The 21,772-nt window shown below is 34.6% G+C and overlaps 1 protein-coding gene across 2 annotated transcripts in view; it reads left to right on the forward strand.

The window, feature by feature from the left end:
• Nucleotides 1-21,772, forward strand: part of CSMD3 (CUB and Sushi multiple domains 3) — a 1,392,034-nt gene that overhangs the window by 898,320 nt on the left and 471,942 nt on the right. For both annotated transcript variants that reach the window (XM_060393469.1, XM_027973090.3), the window contains 3 exons: nt 8,422-8,604; nt 12,280-12,606; nt 16,485-16,679. In XM_060393469.1, the coding sequence (XP_060249452.1) occupies nt 8,422-8,604; nt 12,280-12,606; nt 16,485-16,679 (705 nt within the window). The remainder of the gene's footprint in view (nt 1-8,421; nt 8,605-12,279; nt 12,607-16,484; nt 16,680-21,772) is intronic.

Raw genomic sequence — 21,772 nt, forward strand, 5'->3', positions numbered from 1 at the left:
TTAATCTCCGGGACATTTCTTCTGTCCTGGATGAGACATCTTCCCTAAGAGCATGTTGACGTGAAAATGTCCTGACATGCCTGACACTTAGGTAGTTAGTAGGAAAATGGTTGCAGACCAAAAGGAAGAGACAGGAAAGATTTAAAACACGAGGACTCCCATAGTATAGAATTTGAAGAGATATGGATAGTTTAAGAATTATCCTGGTGCCATAAAGGTGGTTTGGTGTGTTGAAATATTCAAGACAAGAACCTCTCTTAAAATTAATGTTGCTTTTTTTTTTTTTCCCCTGTTCCAGTACTGGAAGCAATTTTCTTTCCTTAATTATTCCTGTGCCTGGCTAACAGTATTCTCTCCATCCTTTCTCTCAAGCAGTATTGAATGATGACAGCATTTGGTCATTGGAGTCAGGTAGATGTTGAGTGGAAACTTACTTGACTTGAACTATTTCTACATATCTGACCTTAGTCAGCTTCTCAGAACCTCATTTTTTCACCCATTAAGGTAGAATAAATAGGGTCTTCCTCTCAGTGTTATAATAAGTGATACATAAGTTAAAGCAGATAAGTATTTAGCAAATCTGTCAAATTATAATCTCTCAATAATGGGAAGTAATAATCTTATCTTCCTGGGACCTTTAGATAGCCTAATCCCTTAATTTTTTTACTGACTGCTTGCCAGTTTTAAGTTACTTATTAAAGCTTTGCACACATGTGTGCAATGTCACTTCAGTAGTGTCTGATTTTATGCAATTCTACAGATGGTAACCCACCAGGTTCCTCTGTCCATGGGATTCTCCAGACAAGGTTACTTGAGTGGGTTGCCATACCTTCCTGCAGGGGATCTTCCCAACCCAGGGATTGAACTCACTTATCTTATGTCTCCTGCATTGGCAGGTCAGTTCTTTACTGCTAGCACTACCTGGGAAGCCCCATCTTATCTTTGAGTCTCTAGAAAACAAAGGCTGTGATGAAGCTTATAGACTAAAATTTTATGTGGGGAGGGCAGAGTGCAATTCCAAGACAGCAAAAATGAAGGGAAAAAAGAGATATAACAGGGAAGTAGGGGGATCAAATATAAGGTAGTAAGTTACTGTGTAGCCACAGCCTCAAGAAAAACACAGTGTATAGGCCATGTGGGCCTCATGGACCAGCTGTGGTTTCAAACCACCTGTTTTGTGAGAAGACAGATGAGCAATATTTCTTCTGGTCTCCTTCTCATCTTTTTTCTTGGTAGTCAAAGTTTATCCCTCAGACATTAAATTGTCCACAGTTACAAGTGGCAGTGTAGCACCTTAGAGAAGCTGTTGAGGAAGACCAAGTTTCTGGCAATTTTGTGGGATCAAATCTGGATCCTGGAGCTACTACAATTTTGCTGCAATAAACAAAATAAAGATGACTGTACCAATGGTTGCTCCATGCCTCAAACCTGTAAGGGGCTGACACAACTGATTAAGCTGCCCTAGAATGGCCAGTGTAGTTTCTTCAGGCTGGCCTGCATGTCTTTTCAATATGTCGTCATCATTCTTTAAAGATTTCTTTTTACACAAGGTGTTCCAGTTTTGTCCTCTATGTTTCCTTGACTACTGCTGGAAGCAGTTTCCTGATTCCCGTTAGTGAAGAATGGTATTCAGACACCAGGATGTGAGCACTCATGTCCTTGTTGCTATAAGTACTTATTGTTTGTAGGACTCTCAGTGGATGGGGCTAGACAATATCTGTGCATGCATATATGTGCATATGTGTAATGTTTGGTATAATACAGGCACATTCATCTCTATCTGTGTATATCTATATTTTAAACATGAATTAACATCAGTTTCTCCAATTTTAGTTTGTCCACTGAGAATTCTTTGTAGCCTTCCAATTTTCTACATCCCCTTCTGGATAGTGAGAAGTCTAGCTACCTTATCCTCAATACATTCATGATTTGTACAGTCCCCTCATTTATACCTGATCTTACAAATTTACTGGCTGCTTCCTTAGCCTTGCTACTACTTGTTTGGCCTCTAGCCCGATTATCACTTACTTGACCTCACTATCGCCTCATCTCTTGTTGCCACTGTCATTGTCTCCGCTATAGGATGAATATTTGTGCTTCTAAAATTCACGTGTTGAAACCTAATCCCCAATGTGATGATATTTGTACATGGGGCCTTTAGGAGGTGACTAAGTGATGAGAGTGGGCCCCTGATAAACGGAATTAGTACCCTAGGAGCTCCCTAGCCCTTTCTACCATGTGAGGACACAGCAAAAAGATATTGGTGAATCTGGAAAATGAGCCCTGTCCAGATACCAAATCTACTGACACTTTGATCTTGGACTTTTCAACCTTCAGAACTATGAGAAACAAATTTCTGTTGTTTACAAGCCATGGCAACCCACTCCAATTTTCTTGCCTGGAGAATCCCATGGACAGAGGAACCTGGTGGGCTACAGTCCATGGGGTAGCAAAAGTGTCGGGCATGACATGGCAACTAAACAACAACATTCTCTTATAATATCTTGAAAGAACTCAGACAGGCTCCTAACACCAAGTAACCTCATCTAAAGAAAGAGAAAAGACTTTATCTTTTCTAATACTTCTCTTCTTTTTCCACCTAGGAAACCTTTCCTTCCTTATTCTTCCCCAGTTCACGTAGTAAAATAGCTCTAAGATAGTTTCAGGCTCACCTCTGCTGTGAAACTTCTACCTAGCTGTCAACCTCCAATTCAAGGGGCCTTTGCTGTACCTCCTTTTGCCCTCATTTAAGGACATATGCTACATCTTATTTGTCTTTATATTCCTAGTGCCTAGTCTTATTTTTGATACATATTAGAAATTAAACAAATGTTTCATAAACGGGTAATTAATGAATGAAAATTTCTTTACAGTAGCTTGGGGATTGTGGCTATAGATTGAGACAGACCTAAATTCTGCTATTGATTTTGTGAAATTTGGCAAGTTAATATCTATATCTTATTTGTTTTGACTGTTATAACAAAAAATACTATAGACTGGGTGACTTATAAACAAGTATGAAAACTAAGTCCAAGATCAAGGTGCTGGGAAATTCAGTGTTTGATAAGAGCCCATTTCCTGTTCACAGAAGGGCTGTTTTTCCCCTGTGTCCTCACATGGCTAGATAGGTAAGGGACTTTTGTGAATTCCTCTTTTATAAGGGCAGAAATGCTATTTATGAAGGCTGCACCCTCATGACCTTATCACCTTCCAAAGACTCCACATCAAAATATCATCACATCGGGGATTATGTTTCACTATATAAAGCTAGGGGGAGACAAAAACATTCAGTCTGCAGCATTATTTCTCTGAGTATTACTTAACTTCTCTGATTTTTTTTATCAGTAAATAGAGATGGTAATAGTTCCATTATATTTTTGTTATGAAGATTAAATATTTTAAAAAGATTTTTTCATAATATCAGTACAATTTCTATGTAAAATAAATGTAGTTACTATTACTAATAACTGATTTTTGTGCAAAACTCTATTATAACACTCATCTGCTGTATATGAATTATTTATTCAGATATTAGTCTTGCCTCAATAGGAAATAATTTCAAAGGCAATGCTATAAAATAAGTGAAGGAAAGTGAAAGTCGCTCAGTTGTGTCCAGCTCTTTGGGACCTCATGGACTATACAGTCTACAGAATTCTTGAGGCCAGAATACTGGAGTGGGTAGCCTATCCCGTCTACAGTGGATCTTCCTGACCCAGGAATTGAAACGGGGTCTCCTGCATTTCAGGCAGATTCTTTACCAACTGAGCTATCAGGGGATATATGGTTATTTTTCTTATTGTATGTTGTTTCTCAGTCTAAGAGAATATTGCAACTTCAATTTATATCTTCATTTGAAAGTATATTATTGATTTAAAGAATATCGTTTTAAAGGAGCAAAGAAAAAAAATAGTTTCAAAATAATATAGTAGAGAAAGCACCTATTCTCATTACTAGCCCAAAGATGATAGAAAACACATTTTTAAAAACACTTAAAAATCTGATGCTTAAGAAGAGAACATCTCAGTTATTATAAAGCTATAGGGGATTTCTGAGATCCATAAATATAAATAAGCATATAAATATATATATATATACATATATATACACACACACACACACATATATATGTATATATATATGGAATACAGAGACAAGCTGAGAATTTCATAAGCCAGTGCCTCTATGGGCTGCTGTTGTTATACTTTCTGCCTAAGACCATCATTCATTAGGACCAGAAACCTCCAGAGAAGAGGCCACTGGAAATCTTGAGAAAATGAGTAATTGCTACAGAAGAAAATATTTTGGCTTCAGAGCAAAATACCCAGATATAAAATGGAGTCAAATGTAGTTATCAAGAGGGAGGGATCCCCAACTCAGGGTGAAGTGTAAAAGTAGATCACCAGAGGAGATAATTTATACCTAGACGTGTGACATGATTCTGACATTAGAAGAAATAAGCCTGAAGTTTACAGAAGCAAGCCAATAAAAACACTTATTTGACCACTCATTCAAATAATTGCCTCCTGCACTTGTCATCGTAGGCTTGACAACCATTATGATTCATCAAATACATTTTCAAATATGCTGCTTCAGAAGAAACTTTAGTCTGCTACACTTGAAGCAGACTTCTGCTTATACCCAAGGAAACAGATAAAAACATTTTTTTAATTGAAATGACTACGCTAGATATCCTCATAAAAATAAAGGGAGAAATTATGTCCAAGAAAAAAAAATAATAGGTTGCTGCTGCTGCTGCTGCTGCTGCTGGTAAGTCACTTCAGTCATGTCCACCTCTGTGTGACCCCATAGACAGCAGCCCACCAGGCTCCACCATCCCTGGGATTCTCCAGGCAAGAACACTGGAGTGGGTTGCCATTTCCTTCTCCGATGCATGAAAGTGAAAAGTGAAAAGTGAAAGTGAAGTCACTGAGTTGTGTCCAACTCTCAGCGACGCCATGGACTGCAGCCTACCAGGCTCCTCCGTCCATGGGATTTTCCAGGCAAGAATACTGGAGTGGGGTTCCATTGCCTTCTCCAAATAATAGGTTATGAAATAATAAAAAGTAACAAATCACAAAAATATTCAAGAAATTGCAACATATTTTAAGTATAAATAAAAGTGTACCACCACCATAGCACATATCACCTTCTAAAATAAGACTTTTATTTATTATTATTTGTGAACTTCCAGTGGAATATACACTATTAAGAAGTAGGAATTATTATCTGTTTATTCATTGATCTATCCCACATAATACCTAAAAGAGAATCTAGCACATCATAGGTCCTCAGATATTTGCTGAATAAATTGAATGACTCAATGTGATGTGAACTATGCAAGTGAGCTTGATTGAACTACAAAGAAATCTGGCAAAATTCATACTTTATTTGGAATTTCAACAGTTATTTAAAAAAATGTTGGAGAGGGTGCACAAAAGATAATTAAGGACATCAGTTATTTCAATTTGACAAATATATCAAATTGAATTGAATATGTTTTACTGATTTATCCACTGTGAGACCTGGATATACTTATACTGATTATTAAAGCAATAACACTAGAAATCAGCAACAAAATGATAGCCTAGACCCATAAATTTAAAAGCACATTGAAACTGTTTATGATTTAAAGAGGAAATGAAGATGGAAACAATAAACTATTTAGAAGTGAACAACAGCAGCAACAGAAGCTCTAAGTACAGAAGCAGTACTCTGAAGAAAATTTATAGACTAAAAAGCATATTTTTAAGGAAACAAGAAGGGCTGAAAATAAACTAATATAGAAACAAATCCTAAAACTTAAGCTTAAGAAGGTGGAGAAAGAATAGCAAAATAATGCAAAAGAGTTGAAGTTGAGTAGACTAGTAAATTTGACAATGTTTTGTAAATATGAACAAAAGAAAACTGGAAGACTAATCACAAATAACTTGGCATTAGGAGTAAGAAAATTAATGATTTATCTTTATAAAGATATATTTAAAGATTGTATAACACAATTCTACCCCTGCTAAACTATCAACTTGGAAATTTTGGAAAATTTCACCTCTCTAACATATCTGTGTGTGTGTGTGTGTGTGTGTGTGTGTGTGTGTGTGTGTGTGATATTATGTTGTTAAATCCTCCCCAATTTTTTAAAATAGGAAAATAACCTTAGAAGATATTGAAACATTGGTCAGATATCTACCTCAAAATTATGCCAGACTCAGTCAGCTTATTTTTTTGGCAAATTCTAACACTCAGGTATCATTTTCTTATTATACAACCTAGCTTAAAAGACTAGTGAATGCTAGAAAATTCCTAATCTTTCTTCGATATGAAGTCTATATAGAAACAGCACAACAAAAATATTTAGACCAAAGGACCAATGTCCCTATGACACAGAAAGAAATAAATATCAAATCAAGTCCAGTGTATTAAAGAAATCACGATAACTATCTATGTTTTCTGCTAAGGATACAAGGGCATTCAAAAATATCTCCAAAATTATTGTTTGATTAAAAAGCATTTTATTGTTATAAAATATGCTGGGAGTGTACTGCAGTATAAGTTACAATACTTATACAAAGCAACACTACATAGATTTTGTGAAGAGGATTTTTATATTTATGCAAATATGGATGCTTATAATAATATGTATTTTATATGTGTGTGTGTGTGTGTGTATAATTCTAAAAGCATGAGGAAGGAACTAGAAAGATGCATGACAAATTGGTACTGGTTGATTACAGAAGAACCAGGAATGTGTGATCATTGGAGTGTCAAGAGAGATCATAACTTTATCTCAAAGTTTTTTTTTTTTAATGTTAATTTCTGGGTGTTGTTTGAGGATGGCTATGTTAATGCTATCTTCTGTAACTAAAAACCAAAACAATCATCACAATAATCTACAATTAGCCTCGTAACTCCACAATGAAGGTCCTAGATGTTTGAAGTTTCCTTGAGCACATGAAAAGACACTGATGCCAGGAGAAATATCAATACACTCAGATATGCAGGTGACACCACCCTTATGGCAGAAAGTGAAGAGGAACTAAAGAGCCTCTTGATGAAAGTGAAAGAGGAGAGTGAAAAAGTTGGCTTAAAGCTCAACATTCAGAAAACTAAGATCATGGCATCCAGTCCCTACACTTCATGGCAAATAGATGGGGAAACAGTGGAAACAGTGGCTGACTTTATTTTTCTGGGCTCCAAAATCACTGCAGATGGTGACTGTAGCCATGAAATTAAAAAACACTTACTCCTTGGAAGGAAAGTTATGAGCAACCTAGACAGCTTATTAAAAAGCATTACTTTGTCAACAAAGGTCCGTCTAGTCAAGGCTATGGTTTTTCCAGTGGTCTTGTATGGATGTGAGAGTTGGACTGTGAAGAAAGCTGAGCGCCGAAGAATTGATGCCTTTGAACTGTGGTGTTGGAGAAGACTTTTGAGTGTCCCTTGGACTGCAAGGAGATCCAACCAGTCCATCCTAAAGGAGATCAGTCCTGGGTGTTCATTGAAAGGACTGATGTTGAAGCTGAAACTCCAATACTTTGGACACCTCATGCAAAGAGCTGACTCATTTGAAAAGACCCTGATGCTGGGAAAGATTGAGAGCAGGAGGAGACGGGGATGACAGAGGATGAGATGGTTGGATGGTATCACCAACGCGATGGACATGGGTTTGGGTGGACTCCGGGAGTTGGTGATGGATAGAGGCCTGGTGTGCTGCAGTTCATGAGATCACAAAGAGTCAGACACGACTGAGCAACTGAACTGAACTGAGTATATGTTGAAAGGGTATTTTAATGTGCTCTGAAGAGAATTTTTTTCTTTCAAACTCCTTCAGTTGAATTCACCCAATACACATTTGTTGAGAAATGTATCAGGGTTATCTGGAATACTAAATTGACCTCTGCTCTAAAGCGCTTTACAAGGGGTCTAGTTGGGGAAGGTAATTCAACCAACAAGTACCCGGAAGAATGGCAGATACTATGTGGAAGGAATTCACTGATTGTTGTAGGAGCACAGAGGCAGAGGATGTTACCCTGTGTTCTAGTTTCAATCTAACAATTTCCTGTATCATGTACAGGTTACAAAAATAAAAGTTTTTGAAATTTAAAGAAAACACATATGTATGTAAATATGTATACTATATGTATATAGTATAGACAGAAAATCTGGTTATTGTTCATAATTATTAGGAACAACCACATAAGCTCTGAAGACCTTTGATTCCCTGTCTTCAAAGTAAGAGAAAAATACTAAGTCTTCCCTAAAGATAATTACATCTTAACCATAGCAAAAGAAGATTAAGATTGGGAGAACATTTTCATCTTTTGCTCTGAAATATCCTAACTATAGAGAATGTATGTCTCTAAATTGACTATATGGATATCATATGCCTGAAACCCTTGAAATCTGACATATCATCTATTGTTACAGAAATTGAAAAAGAAAGTTGTGGTGATCCTGGTACACCCTTATATGGAATTAGGGAAGGTGATGGATTTTCTAACCGTGATGTTTTAAGGTTCGAATGCCAGTTTGGATTTGAATTAATTGGAGAGAAATCCATTGTTTGTCAAGAGAATAACCAATGGTCTGCAAACATACCCATCTGTATCTGTGAGTACCAAATGCTTTGCTTCCAGATAGCATATGTTACCCTGTCCTTGCATATAATTGCTTTTGTAATTAATTGCAAAGAACTGGAACTGTGTAATTATTTTTGAATGAGTAGCACTTTTTGGGACTCTCTTTAACAAGTGTGTTTATGCCAAACTATAAATTTCCTTACAGATTTAAATAAAGTTAACATAGTTCATTTGGTAATTGCAAAGTATATTTTCCATATGTTCTCATAACACTTTATTGGTGGCATTTTATACTTTATAGATAGCATACTTCTTATGGAAATTATACATCTGAGCTAATTCTAATAGACTCATTTATTTTTAACGAGATAGTACATGCTTATTTGCAATCAGGAACACTTAAAAATATTTAAAGGTTATATTCTATGTATAATGCATTAACTTATTTTTGCTTGTAGATGCTCACACTAATGCATGGTTAAGTGCCATTTATTTATATTGCACAGAATAAAATTCATTAATGTTTATGGCCTACAATATGTTCGGATTAAAATAATGTATTTCTTCAAATACATTGAAGCATTTCAATTTAGCTGAAGCAAAAATATAATTTGTTTATCTGTTGATGTACTTTTAGGTTAAATTAAATTCTATCTTCATTACCAACAAATACAGCTTACCAGGTGTGAATGCAATAATTGAAAACCTGAATTTTAGTTTTCAATACAAATGGTAACACACAAGCTCATAATCATGAAAGTAAAAATAATTTTCTTGTTTAAAAATAATTTTAAAATTTTCTTGTTTTTTATCCATATCCGACTCTTGTAATAGTAATGCTTTTCATTTGTGAAATCCTTTATTCCCTACAAGGGCATTAGCACAAACCTTACTTCAAAATATAACTGACGTTAAAAAAATTTAGCACTTTTCAACACCTGCATTTTATCTAAATTTTAATTTGTGCTGCAAAACACACATTTTCCTTTATTGGAAATGTTGATTCTTTAACATTTTAAAATTCTTTAGCATTTTTAAACATGTACTGAGAACTTTTTAAATGAATAGATGCCAAATATTTCCTAATATTTGAAAAATATCATGCAGAAATTTATATTGCATTTTTTAAAGGTGATAAATAAATTTCTAATAAACATAGATGTCTAATGAACGTATGAGGACTCTTCAACACTTTTGCTTTTATAAGTTATGTGGGTCCCTTTTGCAACTAAACTCTGTCAGTGTAGCAGGAAATGCATTCATGGACAATAGGAAAATGAAAGTTCAAGATTACAGATTACATTCAAATAAAATTTCATTTGAAAAAGTAGAATTCAGGCTAGATTTGGCCCACAGACGTTAGTTTCCTAATCTCTGAATTAATGATCTGCATCTGAGGGTGGTGGTGTTTAGTCGCCAAGTCCTCTCCGGCTCTTGTGACCCCATGAACTGTAACCTGGCAGGCTCCCCTCTTCATGGGATTCTCCAGGCAAAAATACTGGGGTGGGTTGCTATTTCCTTCTCCATGGGATTTCCCTGATCCAGGAATCGAACCTGGATCTCCTGCATTGCAGGTGGATTCTTTACCAACTGAACTATAGGGGAAGCTCTAAGTATATCAGGGAAGACTGACCAAATCTATCATGCTAATCTCCGTTATCAGACTAAGTAGATATCTACACAATACTTTAGGCTTCCCAGGTAAAGAATCTGCCTGCTAATGTAGGAAGTGCAAGAGACATGGGTTCAGTCCTTGGGACAGAAAGATCCTCTGGAAAAGGAAATGGCAAGCTATTCTAGTATTCTTGCCCGGGAAATCCAATGGACAGAGGAACCTGGTCATAGAGTCGCAAAAAGTCGGACACAACTAAGTGAGCACACACACAATACAATACTTTAAACCCTTAATTATATCAAATGCATTTTATATGTAACTTCTTTTGATCTAGTGTTATACATCTATGAATTCCATATTAGTTTTATGGTAATAACTTAATATTATGCTTAGTAGCCACTTTACTTGTAAAAATTCTCATATCTATTCTTGCCTTTTTATTTTTGCCAAGTTGTGCCAACACATTAGATCAAGTTTCTAAAGAGATTATGTTAGGATTTTGATTGAAATTTAAAAGCAGTTTCTATATAATTTACATATTTAATATAATGTTTTCTCATTCAGGAACATGGCATCCATGGCACCTCTTTTTCACTTGTAAAATTTCCTGTTCTCAATAAGTTTATAATTTTCTTTGTATGAGTTATTCATATTTTTGTAAGGACTATTTCTAGTCCTTACCTTTTATAGTCCTGTACTTTATAACTTTATTTTTCTTCATAAACTATCTTTCAATTGCATTTTCAAATTAGCTATTGTTGGTTAAAAAAGGAAATTATTACTTGTTACATATTTACCATATATCAGAATTCAGGGCTTAAGTCCTTTTAAAATTGCATAAAGTTTTCTCTAGATTTTCTTAAAGTTGGTTCTAGTCAGCATTATTTAAAATTAGTCTATTAAACACAATATTAGCATCTACTAAAATGATTTAAAATATTTCAATTTTTGATGTAATACGCTACATTAATAGGTTCTGCAATATTAGACAAAGGTTGTCTTCTTGGAAGAATACCTAGATTTAAAGATTTTGAAGTAAAGTCTTGAAATACCACTAAGCTTTAGATAATGCCAATAGAATCTTCAACTTTACTAGAAGGCAAAGCAGTGCTAATTAAAACACTGTGATATCATTCTTCTTATTAAATAAAAAGGTCAGATAATAACAGTATTCATGCTAGTAGGGGTGTTGCACTATCTAATACATTTTTGTTATATTTAAGCATAAGATAATACAACTTTTATATACAAGAATTTAGCAAAATATTCTGAGGGCCAAAGTTCACATCCTTTGTCAATAAAGTATGGTACAAAATTGTATAAATTCAGTTTTGTTTAAAAATACGTAAGAAGAAACACTGGAAAAATATAATACTTTTTTTAAACTATGATTTCCCCTGTGTGATAGATCATTTTTTCTTATCCTTCCTCTGCTTTCTAACTTTTCTGTGTGAACCTTTAAATCAGATTTTTTTTTAAGTTAAAAAAAAAAATCTGCGGGGGAATAAAGCCTAACTTTACTATGATATGAAAATGATTATTTAGTTGTCTTTCCAATGTTAGCCACTATCATGTGTAACTCATCTCCTTATCTGTGTTAGAAGCTATCAGAGCATTCCATGCCCATGATAGGAATCAAGTTCACCTAGTTATTACCCTTACTGCAAGTTTTCTTCAGGTTGTATCATCCTGGTAATGTTAGTACCTACATGTTATTTTTGTTTGTTTGTTTTCAATCATTATGTGAGCTTTCTATGGAAATGTCTATATTCTTCTCCAATATTTTTTGAAGTACAGAAAGTAAAACTTTGCACCATACTCTAACATAGACATGATAAATGTCAAAATAAATTGTTATTACTCTAGTTATGTTTTCGTGCATATTTAACATACAGTGATTCAAGGTACTAGTTGCCTTCCCTAATAATGTGCAAACAGTAACAATTTTTTTCTGTTTTACAAGACAGATTACATTGTTTAATATTTTTTTCAAACTTCTAATTGATTATTGTAATTATTAACAATGGCAAATTGAGATACTGTATTACTTTTGAACATTTATTATATTTTATGATTCTCCTATTTTAACAGTTCCTTGCCTCTCTAACTTTACTGCACCAATGGGAACAGTCCTTTCTCCTGATTATCCAGAAGGGTATGGAAATAATTTAAATTGCATCTGGACAATAATCTCTGATCCAGGAAGTCGAATACACCTTTCTTTCAATGACTTTGATCTGGAATCCCAGTTTGACTTCCTTGCTATTAAAGACGGGGACTCTCCAGACTCCCCAATTCTTGGAACCTTTACTGGGGCTGAAGTGCCTTCTCATCTTACTAGCAATAGTCATATACTACGGTTGGAATTTCAAGCTGACCACTCAATGTCAGGACGTGGCTTTAACATCACTTACAACAGTAAGTTTAATTTTTCTGTATGACATATTTCTATAAATTAGAACTAGAAAGGAAATCATACAAAACAGCCCTCTTGTTCCTCAGATAAGGAAATTTGAGCACACCATATGTATAATTTCTATTAGGGTGGTCTTTTAGTCCTTGATTCTAACCATATTTTAATTCATTGTGTCATTTCTCCTTTTAAGAGGCATGATATTAAGGAGATATATTTCAAATATAATTTTATATCAGCCAATATATTAACTTATTTTATGAAATCATATAAGCATAATCTGACATCTACTATACGTATTACTCTGTTACTGGTATGCAAACATATCTTCCTTCAGGATACTCAAATCAGTAGAGAATTTTAAACAAATAATGACAACACAGAATTATAATTCCAAAGATAAAATTCACTAGACTATCAAAGTATCACAGAGAAGGAAATTACTAATTTTAGGGCAGTGGATTACTAAATTGACTTAGCAAAGCCACTGTGTGGATGGTACCTTAGTGATTAAGATCAGCTCTAAAATCAGTCTATGGAACTTCAAATCTTGGCTTTGCTGTAATACATTTTTAGGTTTAACAACAGAGGCTCAGCATTCCCATCAATAAAGTTATATTGAGTTTTTGAAAGGAGTTGTCAATAAAAAAAATAATCAGTGGCTTAGATTTAATAGAATAAGCTAATGTATTGGCTGATATAAATAAGAAAGAAATGAAAAACTTTTTTGAAGACAACCTGTGGATTATAACCCGGGAGACAGTCTTTCAGAAAGCTCTGAGGACTGTTCCACTGTTAGACGTCAAAGCATAGTTAGGCAATTTTTTGAGACAATATACAAAACAAGTGGTGATTAAGAAGAAGTGATTAAGAAGTGATTAAGGAGATTAAGAAGGAATGTTATCTCCTAAGGCGGAGAAGGTGATGGCAACCCACTCCAGTACTCTTGCCTGGAAAATCCCATGGACAGAGGAGCCTGGTAGGCTGCAGTCCATGGTGAGGAGTCAGACCCGACTGAGCGACTTCACTTTCACTTCTCATTTTCTTGCATTAGAGAAGGAAATGGCAGCCCACTCCAGTGTTCTTGCCTGGAGAATCCCAGGGACGGGGTAGCCTTGTGGGCTGCCATCTATGAGGTCGCAGAGTTGGACACGACTGAAGTGACGCAGCAGCAGCAGCAGTATCTCCTAAGGAGATCTGGTTAATGCAGATGCACAATATACACTGAAGAGGAGGAAAGAGGCCCAAGAAGGTGGAGGAAAAAAAAAATCTATGTTTAAATATTTATCATGCCATAAAATATGAATTTTATTTAATCAGAGTAGGGTAATGCATGTAAACAGTTCATTATATATACCTAATAAATGCTCAATAAACATTAGCAGTTATTGTTTAGTTGCCTTCTGAGCTATTCCCTTGAAAATTCTTGTATTACTGTGCTCATTTTATTATTCTAGTTTTAAGAATTCTTTGAGGTTATTTACCTATTGTCTGTCATCCACAATTTTTGTGTTTCAAAAGGATGAATATTATTTTCCAAAAATAACATGGATAAATATAGAAAAAGAATCACATAAAGAAAATACCTTAGTTTTGTTAACAAATGTACATACTGATACTTCTATTTCCACATATATTACCTGAAGCTATAGAATGTCAGTGATTTTTATTGGTTATGTGCAAAAATACCACACTCCATTCACCAACTTGATGAGTTAATATTTGTGTCACATTATAATAGAATTTAATTTCCTGCTCTTTGAAAAAAATTGTGCCCTCCTCCCCCAAACCCTTGCCCTAGGGCATTCAGTGCTGAGCTTTGTCAATTAGTAACTAAATGTGGTTATTGTCTTTTCAAGATGACACTCTTAGTGAATACTGGCACTCAAAAGTTGTCAATGTGTAATTACACATTGTTCAAGTTAAGTTAGCCGTGATATGTTATATAGGCCCTCTCTATAAATTAGTTACTTTATCTGTAAGTCCCTTTTAAAATGTTTCATATATATGCATAAATATAGAGAATATATGCATTTTTCTATTTACACTTTTTATGTTGTTGTAAATGCATATATCTGGTTGTTTTTTGTTTTTGTTTTTTTTGGCTAAACAGGGATCGTAGTTCTCCAACTTTAAGATGAACTCTGGGTCCCACCAAATCCTAAGCACTTGACTGCCAGGGAATTTCCTTAAATGCATAATGTTTTTAACTTTAATATTTATGGTACCTTGAAGATATTATGGAAATATTTATTTTGTTCCTTGTTCTATTTTTCTAGTAAATGATTTAACCCATTGTATTCAAATTCTTACTCGCTTGCTTCCTACTGATTGTTTTTTCCTGAAAAATTATACAGAAGATATTATATTCAGGAGCGACCAGACTTAATCAAAATTATGCTTTTAAAAAGCACAACAGAAAGAAATTAGAAATAAGTGTACATGCAAAATAAATTTTATACATTTTAGAATTTACTTAATATTATTTTGTATTGAAAGTGAAAGGACTTCCCTGGTGGCTCAGATGGTAAATTGTCTGCCTGCAATGCAGGAGACTCGTGTTCGATCCCTGGGTCGGGAAGATCCCTGGAGAAGGAAATGGCAACCCACTCCACTATCCTTGCCTGGAGAATCCCATGGACAGAGGAGCCTGGTAGGCTACAGTCCATGGAGGTCGCAAAGAGTCAGACATGACTGAGCTACTTCACTTTCACTTAATATTATTTTGTACTGTTTAACTTAAAAATGAGGAGATGGACAATATAATTATAAAAGTTATGAACAATATCAGTGATGATTTAGTGAAAAATTGAAATAATTGCATGTACTCATGCAGTATGAATATGATATCAAATTGTATATGCCTCATGAAATAGATTTTACTTACTTAGACTTTGCTACTTTAAATACTCTTCCATTTATATTATACTAATTTAAACACTTACGTTGCAAATTTATAGGGCTCATGTAACCTATAATCTATGAGAAATTTAAGTAAACACATTGTCCTTACAATTCTGCTACTTGCTGGGATGGGGCTAAATATACATCCTGGATGAGACAAGGTGAAATGAGGTACTGACCCTGAACCAAGAAACTTGCATTCATTTGAGAGACATGAGACAAATGATCCAAGACAGAATATGTTGTGGAGAAAAAATTTAAAGTCAGACCAGGGGATACATTTCAATAGTATCTTGATGATCTGAGGCAAACTAGTAATACTTTTTCTGAATTTCATGTTACTCTATAGAGTAAATGGCTATCAGGCTGTTCTACATGTTAAATGATGTGATAATGTATAATATCTACAGCTTCTATCACAGTGCCTAGAACATAGTGATTGCAAAAGAATTAGCTCTCTTCCCTTTTCCTAGATGGCAGAGAATAAATGATATGTGGAAAATTATTGAAAAATTGAACGACTTTCATCCTAGATTGAAACACTTCATGTTAATTCTCACAGTGAGACTCTCTTTATTCCAAATGATGAATCACAACAGAACTTTTCAAGGACCTATAGTCAGTCTGTTCTGTATTCACATTAATTGGAATTTTGTTCAGCTTAACCTGGAAATTTTACTTAGATAAAGCTAATGATTTCAAGAAATAAGCAGAAACAATTCTATTTTGAAATGTTGTAATTTTATTGTGCAGTTCTTATTTTAACACCAATACATCTATTACACATCAGAGAGAGAAACAGGTGTGGTCAGAGAAGAGTCTCTCTATTTTGTTTTTTGTTTTGTTTTGTTTTGTTTTTAATAAGGTCTTTTCTAGTAATGAACATAACCTTTCTAAAAATCAATTTTTATCACCCAGATCCTCAAGGTTCTGTTTCATGCTACTAGTTTGTATGTTTTTCTCTTTTGCTGTTCTCAAGCATTTGGACATAACGAGTGTCCTGATCCTGGAATACCGATCAATGCAAGGAGATTTGGGGACAACTTTCAATTAGGAAGTTCGATTTCAGTTATTTGTGAAGAAGGATTTATTAAAACCCAGGGAACAGAAACAATTACATGTATACTTATGGATGGAAAAGTGATGTGGAGTGGCCCAATTCCAAGATGTGGAGGTAAGCACAATGCTCAGTGAAAAATACAATTCCATCATCACAATGCACTAGAAACCATAACAGGAAATGCATTTTTCTGCCAGGACTGTTGTAATCTTAAAATATCATTTAGTATTTTTTCTTTGGACATATAGTATGTAAATTACACATTTAATATTTATTATTTTATTTTTATTATTTTAACTTTTAGAAATCTTTTAGAAACTCCTTTTAAAAGAAGTGCTTATTAAAAGATATACACTAATAAATAGTAAATATTAGTTGCACATGCAGGTTACCTTCAATATATTTCATAATTATTGCTGAGTAAACTTTATAGTTTCCAGTCATATTTTTCTTGGTATTTTAACTATTCATGATATAAATTTATTTTCAAAAATGTATTATTATTAATAACAATGAATAAGTTTATGCTAAAGCACCTGTTATTTAACATGTACAATTTTATAGGAAGTTTACTGAACATTTTTTTAAATTTTGATTTGAATGTAATATAATGTAGTCAAGAATGTTCAAGACAAAATATGTGTTATATATGTATAGCATATGTATATATGTGCAGTGTTTGTGAGTATCGATACATCTTTGAATATATATACTCACATAAACTCACAAATCCTTGATAAAAGGGAAAGATGATTATCTTAAGGATAATATTATATATCAAGTATTTAGTGTTTTAATATAGAATCTGTAAGAGTGAATGTGGGTTGGGTTTTAGTTAGAATTGACACAGTAGGAATTAACATTTTGAATTACATTTTCCTCCTACTCTAAGGTTACATAACCATTTTATAAAAAATATATATGAAAGAACTTTTACTAAGACATAGATGAACTAGAATCATTAAACACTTTTCAATAGATCACCATTTAGTGATTTTAAGTGACAGTTTTGAGTGATTTCTTATTTTCTTTGCTTTCCCAAATATTCTTCTTAGCTGTGTCCAGACTGACATTGGACCTTTGTTTTCTCAATTTCTAGCTAATAAATTAGGAATGTTTAATACATAGTTTTTAAAAGTATAACCAATTTAATTGAATAATTCAGCTATTACCTATAAATTTTGAGTTTCATTGAATTGAGCATTTTCATAATGTATCATGATGAAATAATCTCGATCATGCAATTAAGTTTTCCCCTTAGTGTCTCCAATTTGCACCTCCCTCCTTTTCTAATCACTTCTTCATATTAACATCAGAGGGCCAAACTAGATGACTTCACTGTTCTTTTCCAAACCTCAAATATTATGGGCTTCATAGGGGTTACCCTGACAAGGCTATGACTATGCTGTTATGTTTAAAATGCATAATGAATCTGCACAGTGCAGGACTAAAATAAAAGGAGAGAGTTGAAAGTAACATTCAAGTTTTTCCATAATGCTTTGCCCGGAGCTCATCATTCTTTTAACCTAGTGCCCAGCCTAGGCTTGGGAAATCAGTCAGGAAAGTCTGCATTAGTATTTGAGGGAAAAGTAGGAGATAAAAGTTTGTTTCAGGAAGAAGGCATAGCATTGGTTCAGTATGATGGGATTGGAAGATAGAGGGATGGGGCTTGATGAATTCAGAGGCCTCTAAATAATGTAATACTTTGTAACAGCACTAAGCAGATTAAAAATTATCCTGTGGCAACAGGAAGCTGCTTCAGTTTAGAAGTGGCATGACTTGAGCCCCTCCCAGCACGAGGTTATTTACCGTCTCAGTGGACAAACATAGAGTCCACCTCCAGATAACTGGATCTCACTGAGAGCTCGCTTGGCTAACTTAGGTATTGGTTTAGGTGCTGTTTGGTGCCTGGATGCATGGAGCGGTAAAAAATAATGAGGTTGACATCAAGAGATCATTTGATGAATTGCTACTTTATGTGAGAGAGCAGTTTCAATGAGACTTTTCACCATGAAAAATGAATGGCATTTAACTTTTAAAAATAAGTGAAACAAAATATTCAGAATTCTCATTTGGCACAGGCCAACAGGGTCTTAGATTCCTAAAGAGAACTTTGTAAATTTCTAAAAGGAGAAGAATATTTTTTTCTGCATCTGTGAGTAAAATTACATGCAGTTGACTCACCTGCCAATTTCTGGATCCCACACTAAGTGGGAACATCACCAAGGATAAGACTGGAGCCAGGGAGGGCAGAATGGTAGTGGGCTGGAAGCAGTCTTACCCTGGCACTTGCCAGATTACCCGCCATATCCCAGGCTATGTTTTGAGCCAGTTTCCACTGGATCAAACAGACTACTGTCAGTTCCTGTGTAGCTAACTATGGTGGGTTTCATTTCTAAGACTCTAATTAAGGTTTCTAAAGATTTCCTTTAGTTTTTCCAGAATTCTATTTAGGTACTAACAAAACAAGCCTGAGAGTAGCTGAGGAAAGCTTTTTTTTTTTTTTCTTTTTCTAAGTTCATTCTTCTCTCTTCTCTCCTTTCTTTCTTTCTGTTATATACTAGTGCAACTCTTCCTCCCCGATTCCCCAAGTATCCACATAGCCACTCTAACTCACACAAAGAAATATGTCTGAGAGCCTTCTCTGCCTATAGTCTTTGTTCTTTAGCGTTTTATATTTTGACAAAAAAAGTTTTGCTTATTATTTATTATAGTTTATCCTCTGGGAGTCTCTCACAGTTTCCAATATATACTTAATATTTTAGCTGTTTTTAAAATTATCATTGTCTTAAATATTTTATATAGATTAAATATGTACATGTTTATACATTGTAATTAATAGAAATAACCTTCTCTTACAATTGATTTTGTAAACACAAAGAACTACAAAATCAAATGCATTGTGAAAAGTTGCTAATGTGTATGGATTTCTATGGGCTTCCCTGGTTGCTGAGTGGTAAAGAACTCAGCCTGCCAATGCAGGAGATGTGGGTTCAGTCCCTGGGTTGGGAAGATCCTGTAGGGAAGGAAATGGCAACCTACTCCAGTATTTTTGCCCAGGAAATCCCATGGACAGTAGAGTCTGATGGCCCACAGTCCATGTGGTCACTAAATAGACACAATTTAGCAACTGAACAACAACAATGGATTTCTGTGTGTTAAAATGAGAAAATAGAAAATAATTTGTTTTTATCAGAATTTACAGAGCAAAGGAGGTCACTATAAAATGTTTTTATAAGAAAATCCAGGGCTTCAATTCACTTAAAGATTGCTCTCTCCACCCAACTCCTCTCTATCACAATTGTATAGAAATGTAGGCATTATTGGCAAATTAATGATCCACCCATGTCAACCAGTCTTCAATCCTAAAACTGTGGAACATCTTTAAGAAGAAAAGAAACCTTTTATCTGCCACAGACCTTGAATAAGGATTGTTCAAACCAAAAGGGAGAGATGAAATCATAATATATTGCAGTTCTATGATCCCATAGCTGAACTAAGATTTATTTCAGATAGCTTAAATGTAATTGTTAACAGAATTGGGTTATACATTTTATTCATTGACCTAAAGTTCAACCCTGATGCATTAGCTAGGGATAGATTTAGGCTATTTTTTTAAATTTTGAACTTTTTTCTCTAGAATGGAATGATCAAATTTCCTCATGAGGAAGAAGGATTAGATGCTTTATAAAACCTTGTGATTGTTCAGTTTTGCTGATGGAAAACAGAACACGTTAATTTTTATAATTAGCATTGGAATTACTCACTTTGAATTTCACAAACCGTCTGCCTAACTCAATTTAGTAACAATCAATGACTCTTTCACTCACACCTAGACAGTAACCTGAATAAAACTGGCTTTATCTAGGACCAATCTCTGCATGGAGTCTCCTTCACAGATACATCCTAGAGCCATGATGAATGGTTATCATAGGTCTCCTATAATGGGTTGACACAGGGATTTTCATGATTTTCTACAGAGAAATATTCCTTAAAAAGTGTTCCTGATACCCATATCGTTCGTCCCTTTTCCTTGCTATGTCTTGTTTTAAATATTTCTATGAGTTTACTGCATATCCAGAACATATTGTTCCAACACTTGCACTCAATTCAAATTCATCTTGGTATTTATGCCCTCTAGTGAGGGCTAAGTGCCATTAGGTGGAGGTTTTGATGGATCTGAGTTCACTAATAGCACCAAACACTCCATGTCATAACCTCAGTGCTTACAAAAGCAACACAATAACAGAAATAAATTAGGTGGGTTGAATAAAACAGTCTGTCCTTTTAAGGATGAGGTATTATTTCTCACTTTTTATAGAGATATGTTTGTTAACAAACATTTCTCTGTTTAACAACAATAATAAACAAGAATGCAAGAATATCATTAACAGCCGACAACGATGTTCCCATTAGCACATACAGTCTCTTCATGCACATTTGAAAGAGCATATTCCAAGAGATAAATGGCTTGAACTAATGGTTACTAAGGCACTTTAACTGGAAATTCAACAGCAGCAACCAGTCCTTTGGGGAGTATGTCAGGCTGCTGGAACAGGTTAGAAGTCATATATCAACCTCCCCTCCCTTTTGAGAAAACGTACAAATGTCCCAGGAAACTGGATGTTCTTACCTATGAACAATGTTCCAGATAGTTATTTTAAGAAAATGCTTTCTGAGATCCTCATTTTTGTGAATTTGTGTAAATCAGTGAAGTTTTTCAGGTCCAATCCTCTGGCACCTAGAGTCCAGCTGAAATGTCCTATCCAGAATTGTGCATTTTCCCCCAGAGGGGTAATTTCAACCTCAGTCTACACTGTCCTTTTGACTTTGCACTGACATTCTGCTTATATTTGATTCTTTTTTGTCATCTGGCACTGCAATTTTTCTAATAATTTAGCTGCTTGTTGTTGGTGGTGTTATTCAGTGATGTCTGACTTTTTGCAATCCCATGGACTGCAGCCTGACAGGGTTTCCTGTCCTTCACTACCTAATTTTCAGAAAATGCATTCATAGCATTGTAACTGTGAAGGCTTGGAAATTCATTGTTTGTATACACAGACATTAACTATACCCCTCAATTTTTCTCCAAATTGGAGACCTGGGCATAGAGATGACAGATTATAAAGAGTTTGCCATAGATGCATCAATTGGTGGTATTGTTCCATTACTCAGCCATGTCCAACTCTGCAACCTCATGGATAGCA

Source organism: Ovis aries, chromosome 9 (genome assembly GCF_016772045.2).
Source record: "Ovis aries strain OAR_USU_Benz2616 breed Rambouillet chromosome 9, ARS-UI_Ramb_v3.0, whole genome shotgun sequence".
NCBI classification, from domain to species: domain Eukaryota; kingdom Metazoa; phylum Chordata; class Mammalia; order Artiodactyla; family Bovidae; genus Ovis; species Ovis aries.